The 19,052-nt window shown below is 41.0% G+C and overlaps 1 protein-coding gene across 1 annotated transcript; it reads right to left on the bottom strand.

Moving 5' to 3' along the window:
• Positions 1-1,730: 1,730 nt before the first annotated feature.
• On the bottom strand, positions 1,731-12,615 carry zmp:0000001301 (rab9 effector protein with kelch motifs). Its single transcript, XM_049559832.1, has 18 exons — positions 12,554-12,615; positions 12,298-12,370; positions 11,172-11,214; positions 8,731-8,809; positions 8,536-8,624; positions 8,251-8,397; positions 7,944-7,995; positions 7,711-7,811; positions 7,299-7,384; positions 5,734-5,815; positions 5,540-5,625; positions 4,781-4,868; positions 4,115-4,241; positions 3,971-4,061; positions 3,790-3,890; positions 3,335-3,419; positions 3,026-3,130; positions 1,731-2,444 (listed from the first exon to the last, which is right to left on the bottom strand). The coding sequence occupies exons 1-18, from the start codon at positions 12,613-12,615 to the stop codon at positions 2,340-2,342; spliced, it is 1,602 nt and encodes a 533-aa protein (XP_049415789.1). The 3' UTR covers positions 1,731-2,339.
• Positions 12,616-19,052: the final 6,437 nt, after the last annotated feature.

Here is a 19,052-nt window from a genome sequence, read left to right as displayed (position 1 = left end):
CAGCTGAGACAAGGAATTGCAAACAAGCTCAATTCTGACTCTTTCTATGATTAATTTTTCATCCACGGAGGTTTTATGTTTGTAAGATTTTACGTGAACCCAGATCTGTGATGTCATCACAATGTAAGGTCTATGGGACGAGCAGGAACCCGCAGGTGGAGCCAGCAGAAGAGACACTACTGCACGTAGTCAGTGGGCTGCGTACAGAGAAAGTAAACCCAGACGCTAGAAACTTTTTTGGCGCATGTGACAGGTGAGCAGTTGTCCTCGGACTGAGCAGGCGCCATTTAAGGGTCTAGATCTTATAATACAGTCATTGTTTTTCTGCCCGTGAAGTTTGACTGGCGCTCTTTTGATTGCGTCATCAGTAGCGCCACCTACTGCTTATCTCAATAAACCAGCTCTAAAAATTCACAGAACAGTGGTGAATGTAAAAGCACTATCAGCACTAGAGCAGTGACGTCCGGCGTCAGACACCAAAGAAAAAAGCTGTCCTTCCACGTCGGCATGATACATGGGTGAATACCGGCAGCGTCGGGGAAACGCGGCGGGATAACAACTTAAGTTAAGAGGGCGGGTAGGAGCAGTGATGGATGGGTCCAACAATCACCGCCATGTTCTTTTGGTGCATAAACCAAACCATGTGCATGTCTTGGCTAAAGGTAACTGCATGTGTTTGTTGTTGACGGAAAAAAACACATCAATTGGCGGTGTTGTACTGAGTTGACGTAGTGCTTTTATTTTGAAAGAGACTGTATGCAAATGTTAAATTTCCTGTGAAAACAGAAGTGTATTTTGAAAACCAATGCATGTAACAGGCTGAAGTTCACACGGTGTCCCAGAACCTTAACCACCAACACACCCAGGGTACCTCGGACGTCATATGTGTGGGCGTGGAAAGTCCATGACCAAACATCAATATGTGACGAGGTCGTAGTGAGAACGTGTTGGATCCTCAGAGTCAGGTAATCATTCTCTGAAACTAGTTATCCTTTGACTCACTGTCCACAGTTAGACACCAACTGTATTCATTAATCCAACCCTGCTCTTAACAAACTGGATACTGATGGTGTCAGGAAGACATTTGTTGACTTAGAATAACCCGTCTGAGACGACTGATGTTGGCTTCGTGTAATATCTACAGTGTTTTACACATGCATCTCCTGCTACAAATTAAAGAGACAGCATCGCCTGCAGCAGCTGTGGAGCTCTTCATGGTTCAGCGGACGCTGCAGACAAAAAAAAACACCCCAACATGTCAAACCAGTCAACGTCCTGTTGTCGACTCTCAGCTACAGTGTGGTTTTACAAACTGACAGAACAATGAGACAAACACAAGATAAATTCATGCTTACTATCTCACATTCTGGACTTCTACTCTTCACCAAACATCCCAGGACTACAAATCCCATCATGCACTGCTGAACAGAACTACAAGTTTGAAGCTAGCAGACCACGTTTCCTCTCAAAGCACTGACAGTTATTTCTGATTATCTTATGAAACTAGTAACTGCTTGGCCTGACGTCATACTAGAGGCCGACGCTGTTGTGATACATACAGGTCACTCTCAATGTGAATATATGAATTAAATCATATATTTTATTTATTTATTATATTAGTGAAGTTACTCCAGATCTTCCATGAATCCCCTGGTGACTGTAGGAGTGTCTCATGAGCTGTAAGCACCTGGTTTGGAAGGAAAAGGCCGACTGACACCATCTGGGTTTTGTAAGTCAAGGTTTATTATGAAATTCTCACATTTAAATTAAGAGTCAAATGATGCTCAGCTATGACAACGCTACAATCAGCTGTTGTGCTCTCAACAATACGAGATGCAAACTTTTCACGTTCTTTTTTGCAACATATTTTTGTTGTAAGAAAGTTAAATGTTGTGTTCACACCAAACGCGAGGCAAATTTTGTGTTGGCTCGCTTCATACGCACAAATAACTCGGGTCATACGTGCTTGAAATCCCTGAATCAATCAATGGACTTTCACCAGTACGTCCTCGGCGTCATATGTCCCCAGAGACTCTCAATGCTGATTGGCTATTGTGTTGTGATTTGGTAGCTGGAGTTCAGATTTTTCAGCTCTCGCGATCCAGCGTATGGTGCGAAATCGAGCTACCTGCATTATTTCAGCCACTTAATTCACATATTTCGTGTCCATCGTGTCCATTACGCCGCCTGGTGGGAATTCATGTCTAATCACATGTTACATTGACTTAACCTTTATTCGCGCCCAGTGTGAACACAACATAACACGTAAGGTTCAAAGTGGAACAAAGATGAAAAAAAAAAGAAGATCATGTCCGTCTCCATCTATCTATCCTTCTATCTCACATTCCTTTGAACTGCTGCATGATGGACAGAAGATGTTCGCTGCGTTTCTGGATGCTGCTCTGCTCCTCCTTCAGCCGCTCCTGCTCCTGCAGCACCTCCTCCTGAGGACCCATCACACAGACAGACAGAGGGAGGGTTTGTTTAAATGTGATGCTCCCACATTCCAGGCATCTGCTTTAGCTCACGCGTAAGCCCCTTTTACACTGCACAAAAACCCGTTAACACCCGTTAACACCCGCTAACACCTGGCTTGTTAATGTAACAAAAAAACATCCATCTCCGCCCAAGCAGCACAAGTGAGAGGTCTATAAAGACAAGTAACCACCATTACTTTTCACTGGCCTCCATGATGCTTTCTACTGTTTGCTAATCTGTTTCCTGGCCTGTCCATGACATTGAACGTCACGCAGCGGAAAAAAAAATCCCTCACAGAAAGGTATACTCGTCTGCTGCAGAGCCATGTACACAGCTCTGGACTGTTGGCAATGGGAAAGGAGTTTATCACCTATTTTCAGTGGGTTGCTCTGTGTTTTATTTGGGGAGCTGACATGTCATCCATCGTCATTATACAGTCTATGGCAGTAACGCAATCTGTACACAAGTGGTCAGCCAGAGACACAGGTCTCTGCTATCCAAAAAAAAATCCACAAGACCAAAAAACAGGATGGGTGTGTTTACTGACTCTGAGCCTGCAGAGCTCCCTCCTCTCTCGGTCGTTCTCCTCGGCTCTCGCTCGGAGCCACGCCTCATTTTGAGAGCGATGTCGGTCCAGCATCTCCTGCAGCTCCTGACACACACACAAAACAACACAAAACATGTGTCCAGATGTTATGTGCTCCTAATTTAGCATGCTAACAAGCCCCAAAGCATTCTGCCATGCTAACATGTTAGCATTAGCATGTTAACAATGCAGTAGTTGGATAAAAGGGATTAAATAAACATGTTAGACGATATTCAGTTGGTTGAGATCTGATTGGATGAAGCGATGAACCTGCTGCTGTTGTTGTCTGCAGGCTTCATGAGCTTCTTTGTCTCTTTGCAGAGCAGCAGCAGCTTGAGACAACTCTGACTTCTCTCTGAGGAAAGAAAAGAAATTAATACGAGTTTGACAGCCTAGTTATATGAATATTTAGAGAGTTAACTCTTTGAAACCTGAACAAATTGGTTTGATTTCTTCTGGAAACACGGGAAGAAGGCGATGAGCAGCGCAACAAGCCTCTATAATCTAGTTCCCCATGTTCTCGAAAGAAATCAAAGCCACTTTGTTCAGTTTCAAAGGTTGAAGTGTTTGTGAGAGGCGTCTGATGTTGATCCAGGTGTCAAAGGAGTTATCAGCTAATCAGTCAACCACACCATCTCTTCAAAGAGATCCCAGCTGGATCAGTATTTGGCATTAATGATCTGATGTAAATACCTAATGCAAACAAACTAAACATGTTCATGTACCGGTCCAGTTTGAGGAACTCCTGGTCGAGCAGAGCGAAAGCAGTCTGGATCATTTTCATGGCCTGATCTCGCACTGCACTGAAGTCTCTGTGGACAAACACCTGCAGGAGGAAACAACACATCACCTGTGTTACTAGAGAGCTTTGTCTTGTTTTAATCTTACTTCATGTACAGTCATCACCTGAGCATTAGCTGCGGGGCCCCTGGGCTGGCTGAACGCAGCCGAGTCGCTCAGCTCGTAGCGAACATTGGGAACCTTTGTGGGAGTGAAGCTGTCGAGACCAGAATGAAACCAGAGTGTTAGACTGAGAGCTGAGAGTCAAACAGAGCGTGACGTGAAGCTGAAATTGCACACACACAGTAAGACGAAACAGAAACACAGGTGTGTGAGGCGGCTGCTGACCTGTGGCTGACTCCCTGCAGACCAAACTCCGACAGAATCTCCTTCATCACTGTGGAGAAAAAGTCCAGTGTTCACACAGCTACTCCAGCACAATCAACGACTTCCAGGTGAAGACTTTCCGAAAGTGTTTGCGGTTCTCCTCATCTGTACTATTCTTGTACACGAAATCTATTTGGCCAGATTGACATTTCATGGTGTGTTCCTGCTCCCCAGAGGACGAACACTTTAATGTGGCCTCATCTGTGAACCACAATCCCCCAGTGTTATGTTCTCAATAGCTAAGCTGAGTCCTGCTGCTTTGTAGCATCATAACCAATCACCACTCTTCCACATAGAGTTTTCCTTTAGGCATTTTTGTCATCAAGAAAACTATATATGAAGAATCCAAAAACGGAAAGGTTAAAGGTTTAACATTAGGGACACTGTCGCTGTTAAAATAAAGGCAGTAAGAACAACTTCATATTTTAGCTCCACTGTTGGTATGAACAGTTAAATCATCCGGATGAGAGTCAGATATTTGCTGTAAAGCACGCTGCAGGTCCTCGTGTTAATGTGGTGTTTCAATAAAATAAATAAGGAATAATGTACCTGGTTGTCTCTCTGAGGGGTTGATGAGTTTCATCACCTTCAGGTCATTAAACTCCTGCTCTTCATTCTTTCCTCCGAACACGTACAGCTGTCGACCAAACGCACAGAAAAATCTTATTTAAAAAGACATGACAATAATGCCACAGGGTAAAAGGGTCATGGTAGGTTAACAAACAAATAAATTATGAAGCCAGGGGAGGGGGGATATCGTATGAAATAATTCAGATTCTCCAAGATTAATGTTTTACAGGAAAAAAATGGGATATTCTTTGAAATTACAGAGGTAAAATTATTAGGAAAAAAAAAAACACAATTAATGCAAAAAAAACCTTGAACATTCTCTGAGATCCTGAAGTCAGACATTTGAGAGTAAATACTGAGAAATTCACATTTATTTATTTAAATTTATGTGAGAAAAATTAAGAAAAAAAAAAGCTCTCAATTTTTTTTTTTTTTTTTAAATTGATTTATTCATTCATGCATTTTTAAGGAGCCCCATTGCTTCAGTTTGCAACGTTGGATCAACCTTAGAATTTTTGAGTTTTACTAACAATTGCATGAATTTATAATATACAAACATATTCAAGTTTTTATTGAGATTGTGTAATTTCTTTTTTCACTTGTGGATTTACCACCTAAAATTCAAAGAATATCTCCAGTTTTTTTTAAAAATAAATTTATGACTTTAATGTAACCCCAGAGTTTTTTGTTTTTTTGTTGTTTTTTAAACTACAATGGGCCTTTTGGTAACACACTGACGTGGCTGTGGAGGATGAAGGCGGTGTGTCCGTGTCGTCGAGCCGGAGGAATCCCGACGTACAGAGGAACCTTCCACTTCATCTTAGCTGCAGAGACACAGTGTGAAATATATAATCAATATATTTCTATCCTTTGACTTTCCTGGAAATAAATCATTTACTTCTCAGTCAGTTCATCTGCAGTGTTTCACTCACAGATGCTGAGTTTATGGATTTCATTGGATGACGTCACCGTGCCGTCCTCATTCGTGCTTTTGCCCCCAAACAGGTAGATATCCTTCAACACAGATTTAACACAGAGACAAATTAGATTTAGTTTATCAAAGACTACTTTTACTAGACTATTTCTATTAATGTTTACATCTGCTCTGATTTCCTTTCATATTTTAGACCTTTTCAAGCTCCTGTTTTGAGAGTTTGTTGGATTTCGGCCCTGATTTAGAGAAAAAATATATTTCATTCGGCTGAATTTGTGCCTCCACGCCAGTGACAGGTGTGGCTGTATGTTTTCGGGTTGTCATCTGTTTTTTTTTAAATTTGGCACAAACATCCACTTTGACTTAACAATGAAGTGATTAAAATTTTGTGGTCAAAGGTCAGTGTGACTCCACAAAATGAGTTTTGGCCAAAACTCAAGAATTCATACGCTAATTATGACAAATCTTCACACAAATGTCTAACAGGATAAAACAATGAAGTGATGACATTTTATATCCAAAAGGTCAAAGGTCAGCTTCACTGTGGCATCACAATGTTCTGCAAAAACACTTTTTCTGGCCATAACTTAACACCATATCTCAGGAACAGAAGGGGAGACATTTGGTCAGATACTGAATTGGTGACTCGAATCTTGAAACTGTGCTGACTGTATTCACCCTAAAAAATCCTGGGTTAAAATCAACCCAACTTGGGTTTTTTTAACCCAACGCCTGGGTAACTATTGGACCAACCCAGCAGTAGTTAATTTGACCCAACAAAATGGGTTGTGCATTTTAACCCAACAAGATGGGTTACACATTTAATTCAAATGCTGGGTCAAATTAATTTAAACCCTGGGTAAATTCTACCATATGAATTGGTTAAATATTATGCAAATTATATAATATTCCACCCAAATGCTGATTCATATAAACTGCAATGGGATAATTCTACCTCAAAAATGGTGATTATCGTGATGTTGTGTTTTACTGTAACAGAATACCCATGTCTCGTAAAAAGTTAAATTACAAACCCTCTAAAATACATCCTATATTTGCTCATGAGAATATATTATGCAATAAACACTTTTAAACAATGTTAGAATCTTAGAAAAATATTTATTCTATTTTTGGCAGATCAGAGGATTAATGTGCAAAACAATCTTCAACAACTGACAGCAGTGCAAAACTACATGAATAAATGTACAATATCTTGTGTTTAGGACTTTTAAAAGCGAAAATGAAAAACAGACCATTACTACGTCAAAAGTAACCAACTAACTACAGTATTAAGATCGTCAAACATGGCCAAATTAAACTACATTTAATGCCCCAACTCCTACAAGTGCTGTCGGGTTGACGCACCAAGACACACTTTAGCAGCGGTATGAGATGCACCGGGCAGCAGCATTTCTGGATTCCCCAAGTAACTGCCACACTATAAAGAGTGAGAAAGTCTGCACTAGGGTGGGTGGAAGGTGAGGTGGATAGGTCAAACAAACTCCAGATTTGTACGTGTGTGTGTGTGTGTGTGTGTGTGTGTGTGTGTGTGTGTGTGTGTACTTTATCATGGTGTGCAGTCAGTGTTTGTCCGCTGCAGGCTGCAGGTGATTCTCCCTTCACCTCCCATTTCTGCCAAACCAAGCTCTCTGAAATCAGGAGAGACCCAAAGGTCAGAGGTCAAATCACAAGTCAGACAAACTTTGTTAGATGTACACTTTGTATGGAAGTCTAGGGCTGACTGCACTGAAGTGAAACCGGTCTATTTATTAGATTATATATTATATTTCATCCAATTTCTATTTTTGAAGTATAAAGGAAAATGTAAATGTTGATCTTACATTGATTTCCAGTCAAAAGCATTTAAAGAAACTTTAATTATTTATAATGAATGTTTAAATGGAAACACAAACCACTTGACGATCCCAAACATGTTTTCTATATATATTCCTGTATAACCTGACTCAGTGTTTACCTGTGTTGAGGACATGCAGGTCTTTACAGAAGTCTCCACCTGCCTCACATCCTCCAAACATGAACACCTGATCTCCGACCAGAGCAAAACTCTGACCAAACCTTCACAGACACAGATACTAAGGTTAGTGTCAGTGTTAATAAGAATCACAACCACTGTGCATTTTAATATAATACAATACAATATTCCTGTAACAAATCCTCCCTGTGTGTGTCTGATGATCAGAGTCTTACAGCGCAGGAGGCAGAGAGCCGCTGGTTTTTACCGGCGTCCAGGTGAGAGACACTGAAACAGAAAGAAAACACAGACACACAAACTCATGACAGGCTGAGTCTTTTAAAAAGCAGAACGCTCTCATTCTGTGTAAATTGATTTTCATAGAAATATAGACGACAGTAATTCTAAAAGCTAACTGAGAGTTTGGAAAATGATCAGCAGGGATGAAGAGGAATCAGGACCAGTAGTTCACTTCTTAAATTATCATTTGCATATCAAGATCTTTACGCCCTTAAATGAAGATAAAGATGATGATGTATGGACCTGTGTTGAAGACCAAGAGATCATCAGATGGATTCCCTCCCAGACTGCCTCCGTACACGTAGATGTTGTCTCCTACGGCAACAGAGCTGTGGCTGAGGGTCCTGAGGGCCACACCTCCGACTGCTAGGCCCTCCCAGGTCAGAGACACTGTCAGAAGATGGAGACACATCACAGCACTGTTAGGCTTCACTTTACTCTTTATTAATGTAACATTAAAGCAACACTAAAAACACATTAGCACAAATGAACCGGGACATGTTTCTCCACCTGCTGTAACGTCCTCACCTATATCAAAGCTGTAGACTCCTGGGAGACACTCATTGGCGTCAGGGCTGGACGCTCCTCCAAACAGATACAGCTTCCCTTTCACAACACTAATAAAGAAGACAGGTGAAGCTATGGGAATGTGTCATTATCAACAGTGAGGCTGCCCCCTAACTGTAGGCCTAAGCAATCAGGAACTAATATATGTTGCTGTACCAAAGAGTGTGTCCTTCTCTGGCTGAGGGAACGTCTCCGCTCTGAGGAATCTCCTCCCACATGACATCATCAGGAGAAACTGCACACAAGAACAAAAGCTCTGGTTAGTAGTGGCGTGAGTTGCCGAGTGTTGGAGATATCAGCTGTAGAGATGTCTGCCTTCTCTCAGCTTGTGGAGCTCAAAGTGCCAAAATAATACATTTGAAAACTCAACATCAATGTCTCTTTCCAGAAATCATGACCTGGTTACTCAAGATAATCCACAGACCTTGTTGTGAGCAGTTTCATGTAGGAACTATTTTCTTTCTACCGAACTACACCTGCCAACTGTATCATCTTACTATACATGATGAAAACTCTGTGTGTGTGTGTGTGTGTGTTCCATGTTTTTCTCCTCACTGACTTGGTCAATCCATGTGAAATTTGGCACAGTGGTAGAGGGTCATGGGAGGATGCCAATGAAGCAATATTACATCAATTGGCCAAAGGGGGGCGCTATAGCAACCCATTGAAATGTCAAACTTTGAATGGGCATATCTCATGCCCCGTATGTCGTAGAAACATGAAACTTTGCACAGAGATGCCTCTCCTCATGAGGAACACATTTGCCTCAAGAACCCATAACTTCCGGTTATATAGATTATCCGCCATTTTGAATTTTTTGAAAAACACTTCAAATGGATCTCTTCCTAGGAAGGGGGTCTGTTCATAATTCCAACATCCCATTGTTCCGAAATCTCAGTGTTTCGACATCCCATTGTTCCGACCATATTAAACCCATTGTTACGAAGTCTTGTTGTTCCAAAATCTAATTTTTCATTGTTACAAAATAACTGTTTCATGGTTAAGGTCTGGTTAGGTTTAGGCACAAGAACTACTTGGTTAAGGGTTAGGAAAAGATCATGGTTTGGGTTAAAACTATAACTTTCAACATCGTTTCTACTTCCTCAAAACAGGGCGACCGTTGTCGTCATGGCAACATTAAACAACACGGCAACATGGTGTCTTGCTGCTTTCCCTTGCTGCTTGCTTTTTCAACTTTTTGCATTGCAACATGGAGATTTCGGAACAACGGGACTTCGGAACAATGGGTAAATTTCGGAATAATGGGATGTCAAAATTATGACATGGCACCCCTAGGAAGTTTGAGCGATCTGCATGAAACTGGGTGAACATAATCTAGGGAGCAATATCTAAAGTTCCCTCTTGGCAAAAGTTGGAAAACTTCCTAAAACTGAGCTTCTATAAGGCAATGAATATTGCGGAGGGCGTGGCTCATCACATAAAGGTGTAGAACATCTCAAGGGTTTCACCCATCACCACGCAACTTTGTAGGCATATGACCACACATAATCTGAGGGGACCCCTCCATTATTGACCCCATCAAACAAAATGGGGGCGCTAGAGAGCTCATTTCTTATCTAGGCCTATGGATTTTTGCTAAACTTGGTAGATATGTAGAACAGGATGGCATTCATTTTTTGCCTATATTTGACAGGACACTGAAGCATGACAGGAAGGATGGGAGAGAGAGAGCAAGGAAGACATGCAGCAAAGAACGAAGGCCGGATTCCAACCCCCACCACTGCAACAAGGGCTAGCCGCACCTTTCCCATGTGAACTACCAGTGCGCCCCACTTTTAAGTCAATACAACATATAAACACTTTAACTATCTGCCTTTCAACGTGCTGCCTCAACTACTAATGTACAGTTTTAGCCCACTAACTATCCCACTATTGGCAATGGTACTACTGTGCTTTCAATAAAGCAATTGTACTATCACATTCACAAACACTCTGTCTGAACACATTGCTCTTCTTAATGGGTTCAGTTGACTATTTAATCTGCAGTTTCCTATGACCTGTATCCCAAACACACACCATGTGAAACTGTACGTGGGCAACTGTGCACTCAGTGGGTATGGACTAGTTGCATAGAAAGAAGCGTACCTACAGCTAACTCACCTCACACCACTGAGTTAGCTAACGTTACAGCTTAGTAGAGGAGCCTCTCCTCCATGAGTAGATGCACACTTCCCTCTGTGCAGTGATACGGGTGGCAGGTGTAGCTCGGTAGAAAGAAAATAGTTCCTATATGAAACTGCTCACAACAAGGTCTGTGGATTATCTTGAGTAACCAGGTCATGATTCTGGAAAGACACATTGATGATGAGTTTTTCAAATGTACTTTTTTTTGTGGGGGGGAGGGGGCGCTCTGAGCACCACAAGCTGAGAGACATCTCTACAGCTGATATCTCCAACACTCACACTGAAACAATCTAGACTGATAAACAGCACTACAGGAAAATATGTAGTTTTGATTTTGTGGTAAACTGAGCTTTAAACATATTCGACACACTAGATAAAATAATATGATCCAGACCATCTAGGGCTCCAAAAAATACAATATAATTGGGACTTTTAGCATCTTTTATTCGTACCTGTTAGCATGTAGAAGTCGTTGAAGTAAACAATGATGTCCTCCTAAATAAAGAAGAAGACCATTAGACAATTATATCCCATGTTTCAGCCATGTGTTGTGTGCACATGTTAAGCAGGCAGCTGTCAGATCTCCCTGAATTAAGAAGGTTTGAAACAGAACTGCAACGATAAGTTGATTGATTGATTCGTTAATCAAAAGAAAATTAATTACTAACTGACTTGATAACTGATTAATCATCTCAGTTGTTCTTCAAGCAAAAATGTCAAACACTTGCTGGTTCCAGCCTCTTAAATGTGAGAACTGCTTGTCTTTGTCATTTATAAAGAGGACGATCGATGCAATTTAAAGACATCACTTTGGACATTTGCAACATGTTCTCATCCTAACTCATCAAATAAAGCTGCTTTGTCAATGGACTTACATGTTAATATGATGCTTCAGGTACCCTCCTGCATCTGTTCCAGTCTTCACAGACGGTGTCTCAACTTATACTTCTTATATTCTTTGCGTCTTTTTAATATACGTCTCCATTTGCACAGGAAATGTACAAATTCTTTTTCAAAACTTGAAATGCTGGTAAAATACTTTGTGTTCAGGTTGATTTCCTAGGCAACGAAAGGACGTGGCTAAGTTTGAAAAAAACACCATGGTTTTGCTTACAGTTCACACCAAAGCCAAACAGTGTCCTCCTGGGTGAAAGTCCGGAGCTTGTGTGACCCATCCACCTCCCCTCATTGGCCCTATGAAAACTTTCATGTTTTTTATATTACGGTAGTTGCTGGTGGCATTAAAAACTGCATATAGCACCGCTGCTAAGGGTGCCTCTCTGCGTCTGCATCTGACGTCAACATCCACTCATAAAGCATTAGTATTTGACGACTTGGGTTGTTGCCCGCTGCCACTAAAACTGATGCTTCTGGTGCGTATCATACTGCTACGTAAGGTGCTTCTGTGCGTCGGTCTCTGGCGCTAAAATCACTTACAAAGCGGCAGTATTTGAGGAGTTGGGAGGAGAACAGGCTGGCTTTTTCACATTTTTTAAAATTTATTTTTAGACTAAATGATTAATCGATTAATCGTGACAGTAATTGGCAGATTAGTTGATAATGAGATTAAAAATTCACCTCCTGACTCATGCTGGAGGATCCTCCGAACAGAAAGGCGACGTTTCCTGCCACAGCTAACGCGTGGCCCTGCCTGTGACAGAAGACATGGACAGTGAGAACGAGTCTGCAGATCCAATAACTAGTTCATCTCAGCATCACTCCATGTGATGCCTTGAATTCATCACATCGTTAAAAACTATCCTGCAGAGAGGATGAATCATCAGTCTGGTGTCAGGACGTCATATTCACTGTTACAGGAAGAACAGTGACCCACCTGGGACTCGGGGCCTCTCCCCTCATCTCCTTCTCCAGCCAGTGACCGCTGGCTAATGCCATCTTCACATCTGCTGTCTCACACACACACACACACACACACACACACACACACACACACACACACACAGTCACCATCTGAATTGTTCAGGATTCTGAGTCACAGGTGAAACAACTTGCCCCACTGGGGGGGTTTTAACCTTGATCCACTCTGTTGTTTTGTCTCTTAGTCATCACAGTATCTTTATTATATCTCACTCTGCTGCGCACACAATGAGTGATGAGTTTTGGTGAGAATAAAGCTGCTATATGTCGTTATTGGAGCATCACATGACTCATAATCCTGCGCCTTGAGACAAAGAAGTAGGCCACGCTTTACCTCTAGATTCCTATAAGTATTTAAAAACCCTTCTGTTCTCTTAATATTCTTGTAGGTGTGACATCGTCTATTGTAACTCCCAAACACATTAGGTCTCATTCATGAAACATGAGCAGAACGAATTTGTGTGTAAACTGTTTGCAGAAGGAAATGTATGTGTATTTCAGCATTCATCAATATGTTAATAGCTACTAACAAAATCTCCACCTGTGTCTGACTGCTGTGTAAATAAGATATTGCACATAAATGTTGCTTGTCATTATTAGGAATTACAATTTTAATTCATATTGTGTTGTGTTATGTTATGTTCACAGATGCCTTTGAAACACTTAAGTTAAACCAACACGTTCTCACTCCGACCTCACATGTCCATGTTTGGTCATGGACTTTCCACGTCCAAATATGACGTCCAAGGTGCCCTGGGTGTGTTGGCTCTGGGACGCCGTGTCAACTTCAGCCTGTTGCATGCATTGTGTTCTTTCAAAATACACTTCTGTTTTCACAGGAAATGTACAGTTTGCATACAGTCTCTTTCAAAATAAAAGCACTACGTCAGTACAACACAGCTAATTTACGTTTTTTTTTTTCCTTCAACAACACACACACGTGGTTAGGTTTAGGGAACAAAAGCACGTGGTTGGTTAGGGGAAAAGAACAGGGTTTGGCTTTAGAGTCTTACGGGAAGCGAACACCTCTCTCTTGAGTGAAAACTGGTGTTTGTTGGACACATCCACCACCCTTGCCACTCGCTCCAGTTGAACTTTTGCCGCCTAAACTTTTGGCCTTGTCCCACCGCGTTTCCCCCTGATGCTGCTTGCCTCAGTTAAACTATAATGACAACTGGCTGCGTATCATGTAGGCGTTAAAGGCGTTGGTTTCTAATGCAGCAGGTCACGCCCAATCGCGAATTTCGATGACTTTGGAGTGAGACCGGGCTCACCAAACACTGAGCTATCAGTGATGGCTGTCAGAATGTTTAATTTAATTTATCACATTTAATTTATCACATACATCACCGTACCTTCTGAGTTTGCTATTGAACTCTCCAGTGGAGGCATGTCGCTGTCTCCGCCTGGAATGATTCCCGACAGATAGGCATGAAGTTTTATATCAAACCATTTTCATTTAAAGCCCCTACAAGGAACTTTCATTTTGAGTTCATTTTGGCGACCCTGTGGACAAAAGCGGTAGTGTTTTGCCGGAATGAAGCCTACATTTCCCATGAGCTCTAGCGCATATTGTCGTAAAGACGCTTACCTGGCTCGCGCATGTGTTTGTTTTGAGGATGAATGAAACAACAAGACGTGAAAACTTTGCCCCCGCTCCTATCCCCGAGGATTGGATTTTCTCTGTGTGACTGAGACGTGGCTGACTGTTGGTGAGTCCAGTGCTTTCACAGAACTTTTACCCGATGATTGCTGCTATTTCAACTCCCCGCGGACGTCGGGTCAAGGAGGAGGAATAGCGACTATTTATAAGAGTCACTATAAATGTAAGCAGCTAGGTAAGATGACGTGTGCCGTCTGAGTGCTGTAAATCGTTTCGTCCTGGAAGCGACCTGGGGCGGACCCGGACACAGTTTCCTAAAGGTGTGGATATACACTATATAGAAATAGCTTATCTTCACACCGATGGTCTCATTTGCTGTTGTAGGTCACGCACAGACATCAGCAGAAACCAGAGACTTTTGCATATCCAGTTAAAAGTTCCTTGTAGCGGCTTTAACGTCTTGGATGGTTCTTACAACAGAGAACACAGAGTTAACAGAACCCGTTACCTTCTTCCAGGCCTTTGATTTACCTGTCCCTGTCACACCACTACTAACAACGTTTTTCTCAACCATCAAATATCAGCGTCGGAAAAGTTTCTTTCTCTCTCTCTGTTTCTTTGTTTGCTCCATGTTCATAGGTCGACAGGATGCACCTATCACCTCCTTATATGGTGCTGACAATTTATGATTGATTGGCATTCATGAACATACACACCTGCCTAAGATCAAATCTGAGTTTCCCGCAGTGTTCATGAATCTGGTGTAGGTTTTAAGCACCAAGTTTCTTTTTAATGTGCACATCTACTCACAGGTATTCCAACATTTCATGTATGAGACCCAGTGTGCTCATGCATCAGGATGCTGACAGCCCCTCAAAATCTGATGTCATTTCTCCTCGAGGTGGCGCTACAGCAACATGATACATTTAAATGTTCATATCCAGATGCAGGTGAATAAATTCTAACACTTTCTTTTGTCACAAACATATTAGATAATGTGTGGCCTTGGTGTGGACTAATTTAGAAAGCTGACATCCTCAGCAGATGACACCTACCTGTTGAGCTCTGTGTCCTTCAGGATGTTGATGTCTTGCTTTTTCTAGTTCTGTTGTTGTTTTATTGAAACTGCACTGAGCCACAGATGAGTCAACTCAGCTCGCGGTCCAACAGCTGTCCTCTGTGTCTCAGCTTTCAGGTAAGCTACACTTTCCTCTGCAGGTACGCTGTTGCCCAGCAACGCCTCCAAACACAATGCCCAGCAGAGCAGGTCAGCGTTGAACAGGACACAGTGAGAACAGTGAGAGGAGATGATTCAGTCCTGGCTGCTGTCGCTGTTCCTTTACAGGAGAGAAAATAACTCTGATAAGTGATTACAAAGATAAATTGTGTGTGTCTATGTGTGTGTACTTTCACACAGATGGGTGACAAAGATAAACCTGAATACATGAGTGGAGAAACATAATGATGCAGATGCCTCCACACAGATGCACTGCATGGTATGTACTCACCGGCCACTTTATTAGGTACACCTTCAGGTTGGACCCCCTTTTTAATTCTTGGTGTCACAGATTCAACAAGGTGCTGGAAACATTCCTCAGAGATGTTGGTCCATATTGACATGATGACATCACACAGTTGCATCCATGATGAGAATCTCCCGTTCCAGCACATCCCAAAGGTGCTCTATTGGACTGAGATCTGGTGACTGTGGAGGCCATTGGAGTACAGTGAACTCATTGTCATGTTTGAGATGATGTGAGCTTTGTGACATGGTGCGTTATCCTGCTGGAAGTAGCCATCAGAAGATGGGTACACTGTGGTCATAAAGGGATGGACACGCTCAGCAACAATACTCAGGTAGGCTGTGGTGTTTAAACCATGCTCAGTTGGTACTAAGAAAATCTCCCCCACACCATTACACCACCAGCAGCAGCCTGAAACACTTTCTTCATCATTCTGATGCTCAGTTTGAACTTCAGCAGCTCGTCTTCACCATGTCTACATGACTAAATGCGTTGAGCTGCTGCCACATGATTGGCTGATTAGCTATTTGGTCTAACTGGTCTTAAATAGATCATGTAAACTCTCAGCAGTGTTCAGGCACTTTATTTATGTCAGCTGCAGGTAAAATGATCCTCCAATCTGAAAATGAGTGATGTATCTGTGTTCAGATGGACACTGACTCATCTCATGTGGATTGTGGACGAGAACACAATGATGCTGTCACCTGTGTTGACATTGTCTCACATCTGGTTTGTTTATTCAAATATGATCACAGCTTGTTTCTACCTCGGAGGCTTTTATAACTACTGGAAGTCTGGGCACACTTGAATGAATGATTATTTTTTATTTTGGTTACATACATCTTGAGGAACAAAGATTATTTGACACAAATTTTCTCACAGCCAAAGGATAATCCAGAATATCAACGATACCAACAAGAGGAAATAATTAAATTAATTAATTAATAAGTAAATAAATACATTATACTCTAAATTAGAATCCTGTAATGTTTACAATTTAATAATTTTATTTTATAATCCATAGTCCATATCATAGTTTGACTCCCAAAACTGAAACACATTATTATTATTATTATTATTATTATTATTATTATTATTATTGTTATTATTGCACATAGCCTATGGACTTTTAAATTAAAAAAATTAATTAAAAAATTCTGTCATAATAATAATAATAATAATAATAATAATAATAATAATTATTATTATTATTATTGTACATAGCCTATGGACTTCTAAATAAAAAAAAAAATCCCTGTTGTTATTGTTATTATTGCACATAGCCTATGGACCTCTAAATGATGAGGAGGAGGAGGAAGACATATGATCATATTTCTCCTGATCAATACCAAACAGGAGGCTGACATGTTTCTAAATATAGAAATAGCTCAGTGTGATGGAGCCGCTGATCTTTAAGACGTCTCGTGCTGCGTCTGATTCTGTGATTGATGATGTAAGGTCACGTTTCCCTCCGTCACCACTCCTGTGTTCTTAAATTATGTTTTATTCACACACACACACACACACACACACACACACACACACACACACACACACACACACAACCACAGCCGCCTACACGTGATACACTCGTCTATTAAGATCCATCTGCTACTGTCAAAAACAACCGGAATACAGATCCACTTTCAAAAATAAAATCCACATGTATTCATGAGCACAATATTTGAAAGTAATGAAAAGGTTTTAGACCAGGACGAATCACGTGTTTAAAGGAGGTATGATATTTAAAGAAGAAAAAGAAAATTCATTAAGTCTGAAAACATGTTTGCACATTGTGTTCTTTCCGAGCGCTTTTATTTTGACGGCATAATGATATTTCCGGTTTGGTACTGCTTCTGTTATTGCCCGAGAAACGGAGGGATGCTGCTGCAGATCTCTTCTTCTGTCATCCTCTTATATGACCTTTAATCTGTTATTCTCATTATTTTTACTTCCTGTGTGTACAAATCAAACACACCGTGTCCGTGTCCTGTGTCCTGGACCGGTCTGACCCGGGTCAGTCAGCCCAGAACCGGTCCAGGGCTTTAAAAACCAGTAATGGATTCAATTGGACCGCAAGTCAAGTGCAGTCGATGAGACAGGAAGTGAAGTGATGTGGCTTTCACAATAAATGTTACAGGTGTCCAAAGAAGATGAATAAAAAGCATATTGTTAATTAATCAAGGACCAGTTAAGTGAATACAAACGGTGAACACAACCGCATCTCTTACTTTAGCACCTTATGAACATTTTTCTACCCATTAACTATGATGTACTAAAGGTGCTTTTAATCTTTTAATGAGACTAATTAATGGATTAATATATTAATGTATTTCATGACAAATTATCTCCACGATCTAAGAACATTTAAGGCATTAATAAAACAGCTTAAAATGTACTAAATAAAAATAAAACTTAAAATCTTAAAGGACTTTATTTGGGGGGTGGATTTAATGTTAAATGCATTAATTGAGGCTTTTTAACACATAAGTTCAAGGGTATCAGTGATGTAACTTTCTTTATTTCAACTCCTTACAAACCCCTTAATGTATTCAGGAAAAAAAATTATATAACAATCCATTAATGTATCCTTTACTCTATTTATGTTGTAAATTAAGTGAATTGAAATTAGGTTGTTTTAAAGGGTTTAGCCTTCGCTTTTCAAACTAAGATACAAATTACAGGATCTTTTGCTACCAATCACCTTGATTCTAATAAAATTTCAGGGGTAAATTGTTCATTTGTTAAGGGCTGTGTTTGTTCAAGTGGTCGTTTTTCTAATACTTGTATTTAAACTTAGTTATATGGTGCTATTTAAAGGGGTTTTGACGTCATGATGAATGGTCATGTATACCAACTGGTGTGCTCATGATCAGTGGTGTTGCTTGCCATTTATTCGGATGGTGAGAACTCGATACCGTGGCTCCAAATTACATCACTAGCGCAAGATGGCGACTATATTCAGGATATTTTGGCTTCATTTTTGCACAGTGGTAGAAAATTAGAGCTCTGTTTCACTCCAAAGTCATTGAAATATGGCGCTTCTGCAGTGACTTGTGGTATCAGGAACCAACGAAAAAGCCGTCCTTTAACGTCGGCATGATACACAGCTGGTTGTCGTCGTAGTTTCAGAGCGCCCATGGCGTCAGGGGGAAGTACAGCTGGACAAGGACAAAAGTTAAGGCAGTGAAACTCTGAATGTGGTGGGTGGATGGGTCCAACAACCACTTTCACCCGGGAGAGCAATTCATAAGCCAGACCCTGTTCTTTATTCCTTAACCTAACCACGTATTTGTTGCCTAAACCCAACTATGTAACTGTGTGTAAAC

The sequence above is a fragment of the Epinephelus fuscoguttatus genome, linkage group LG18 (genome assembly GCF_011397635.1).
Source record: "Epinephelus fuscoguttatus linkage group LG18, E.fuscoguttatus.final_Chr_v1".
NCBI lineage: Eukaryota > Metazoa > Chordata > Actinopteri > Perciformes > Serranidae > Epinephelus > Epinephelus fuscoguttatus.
The sequence above is the reverse complement of the archived record's forward strand: the minus strand, read 5'-3'. Positions and strand labels throughout refer to the sequence as shown.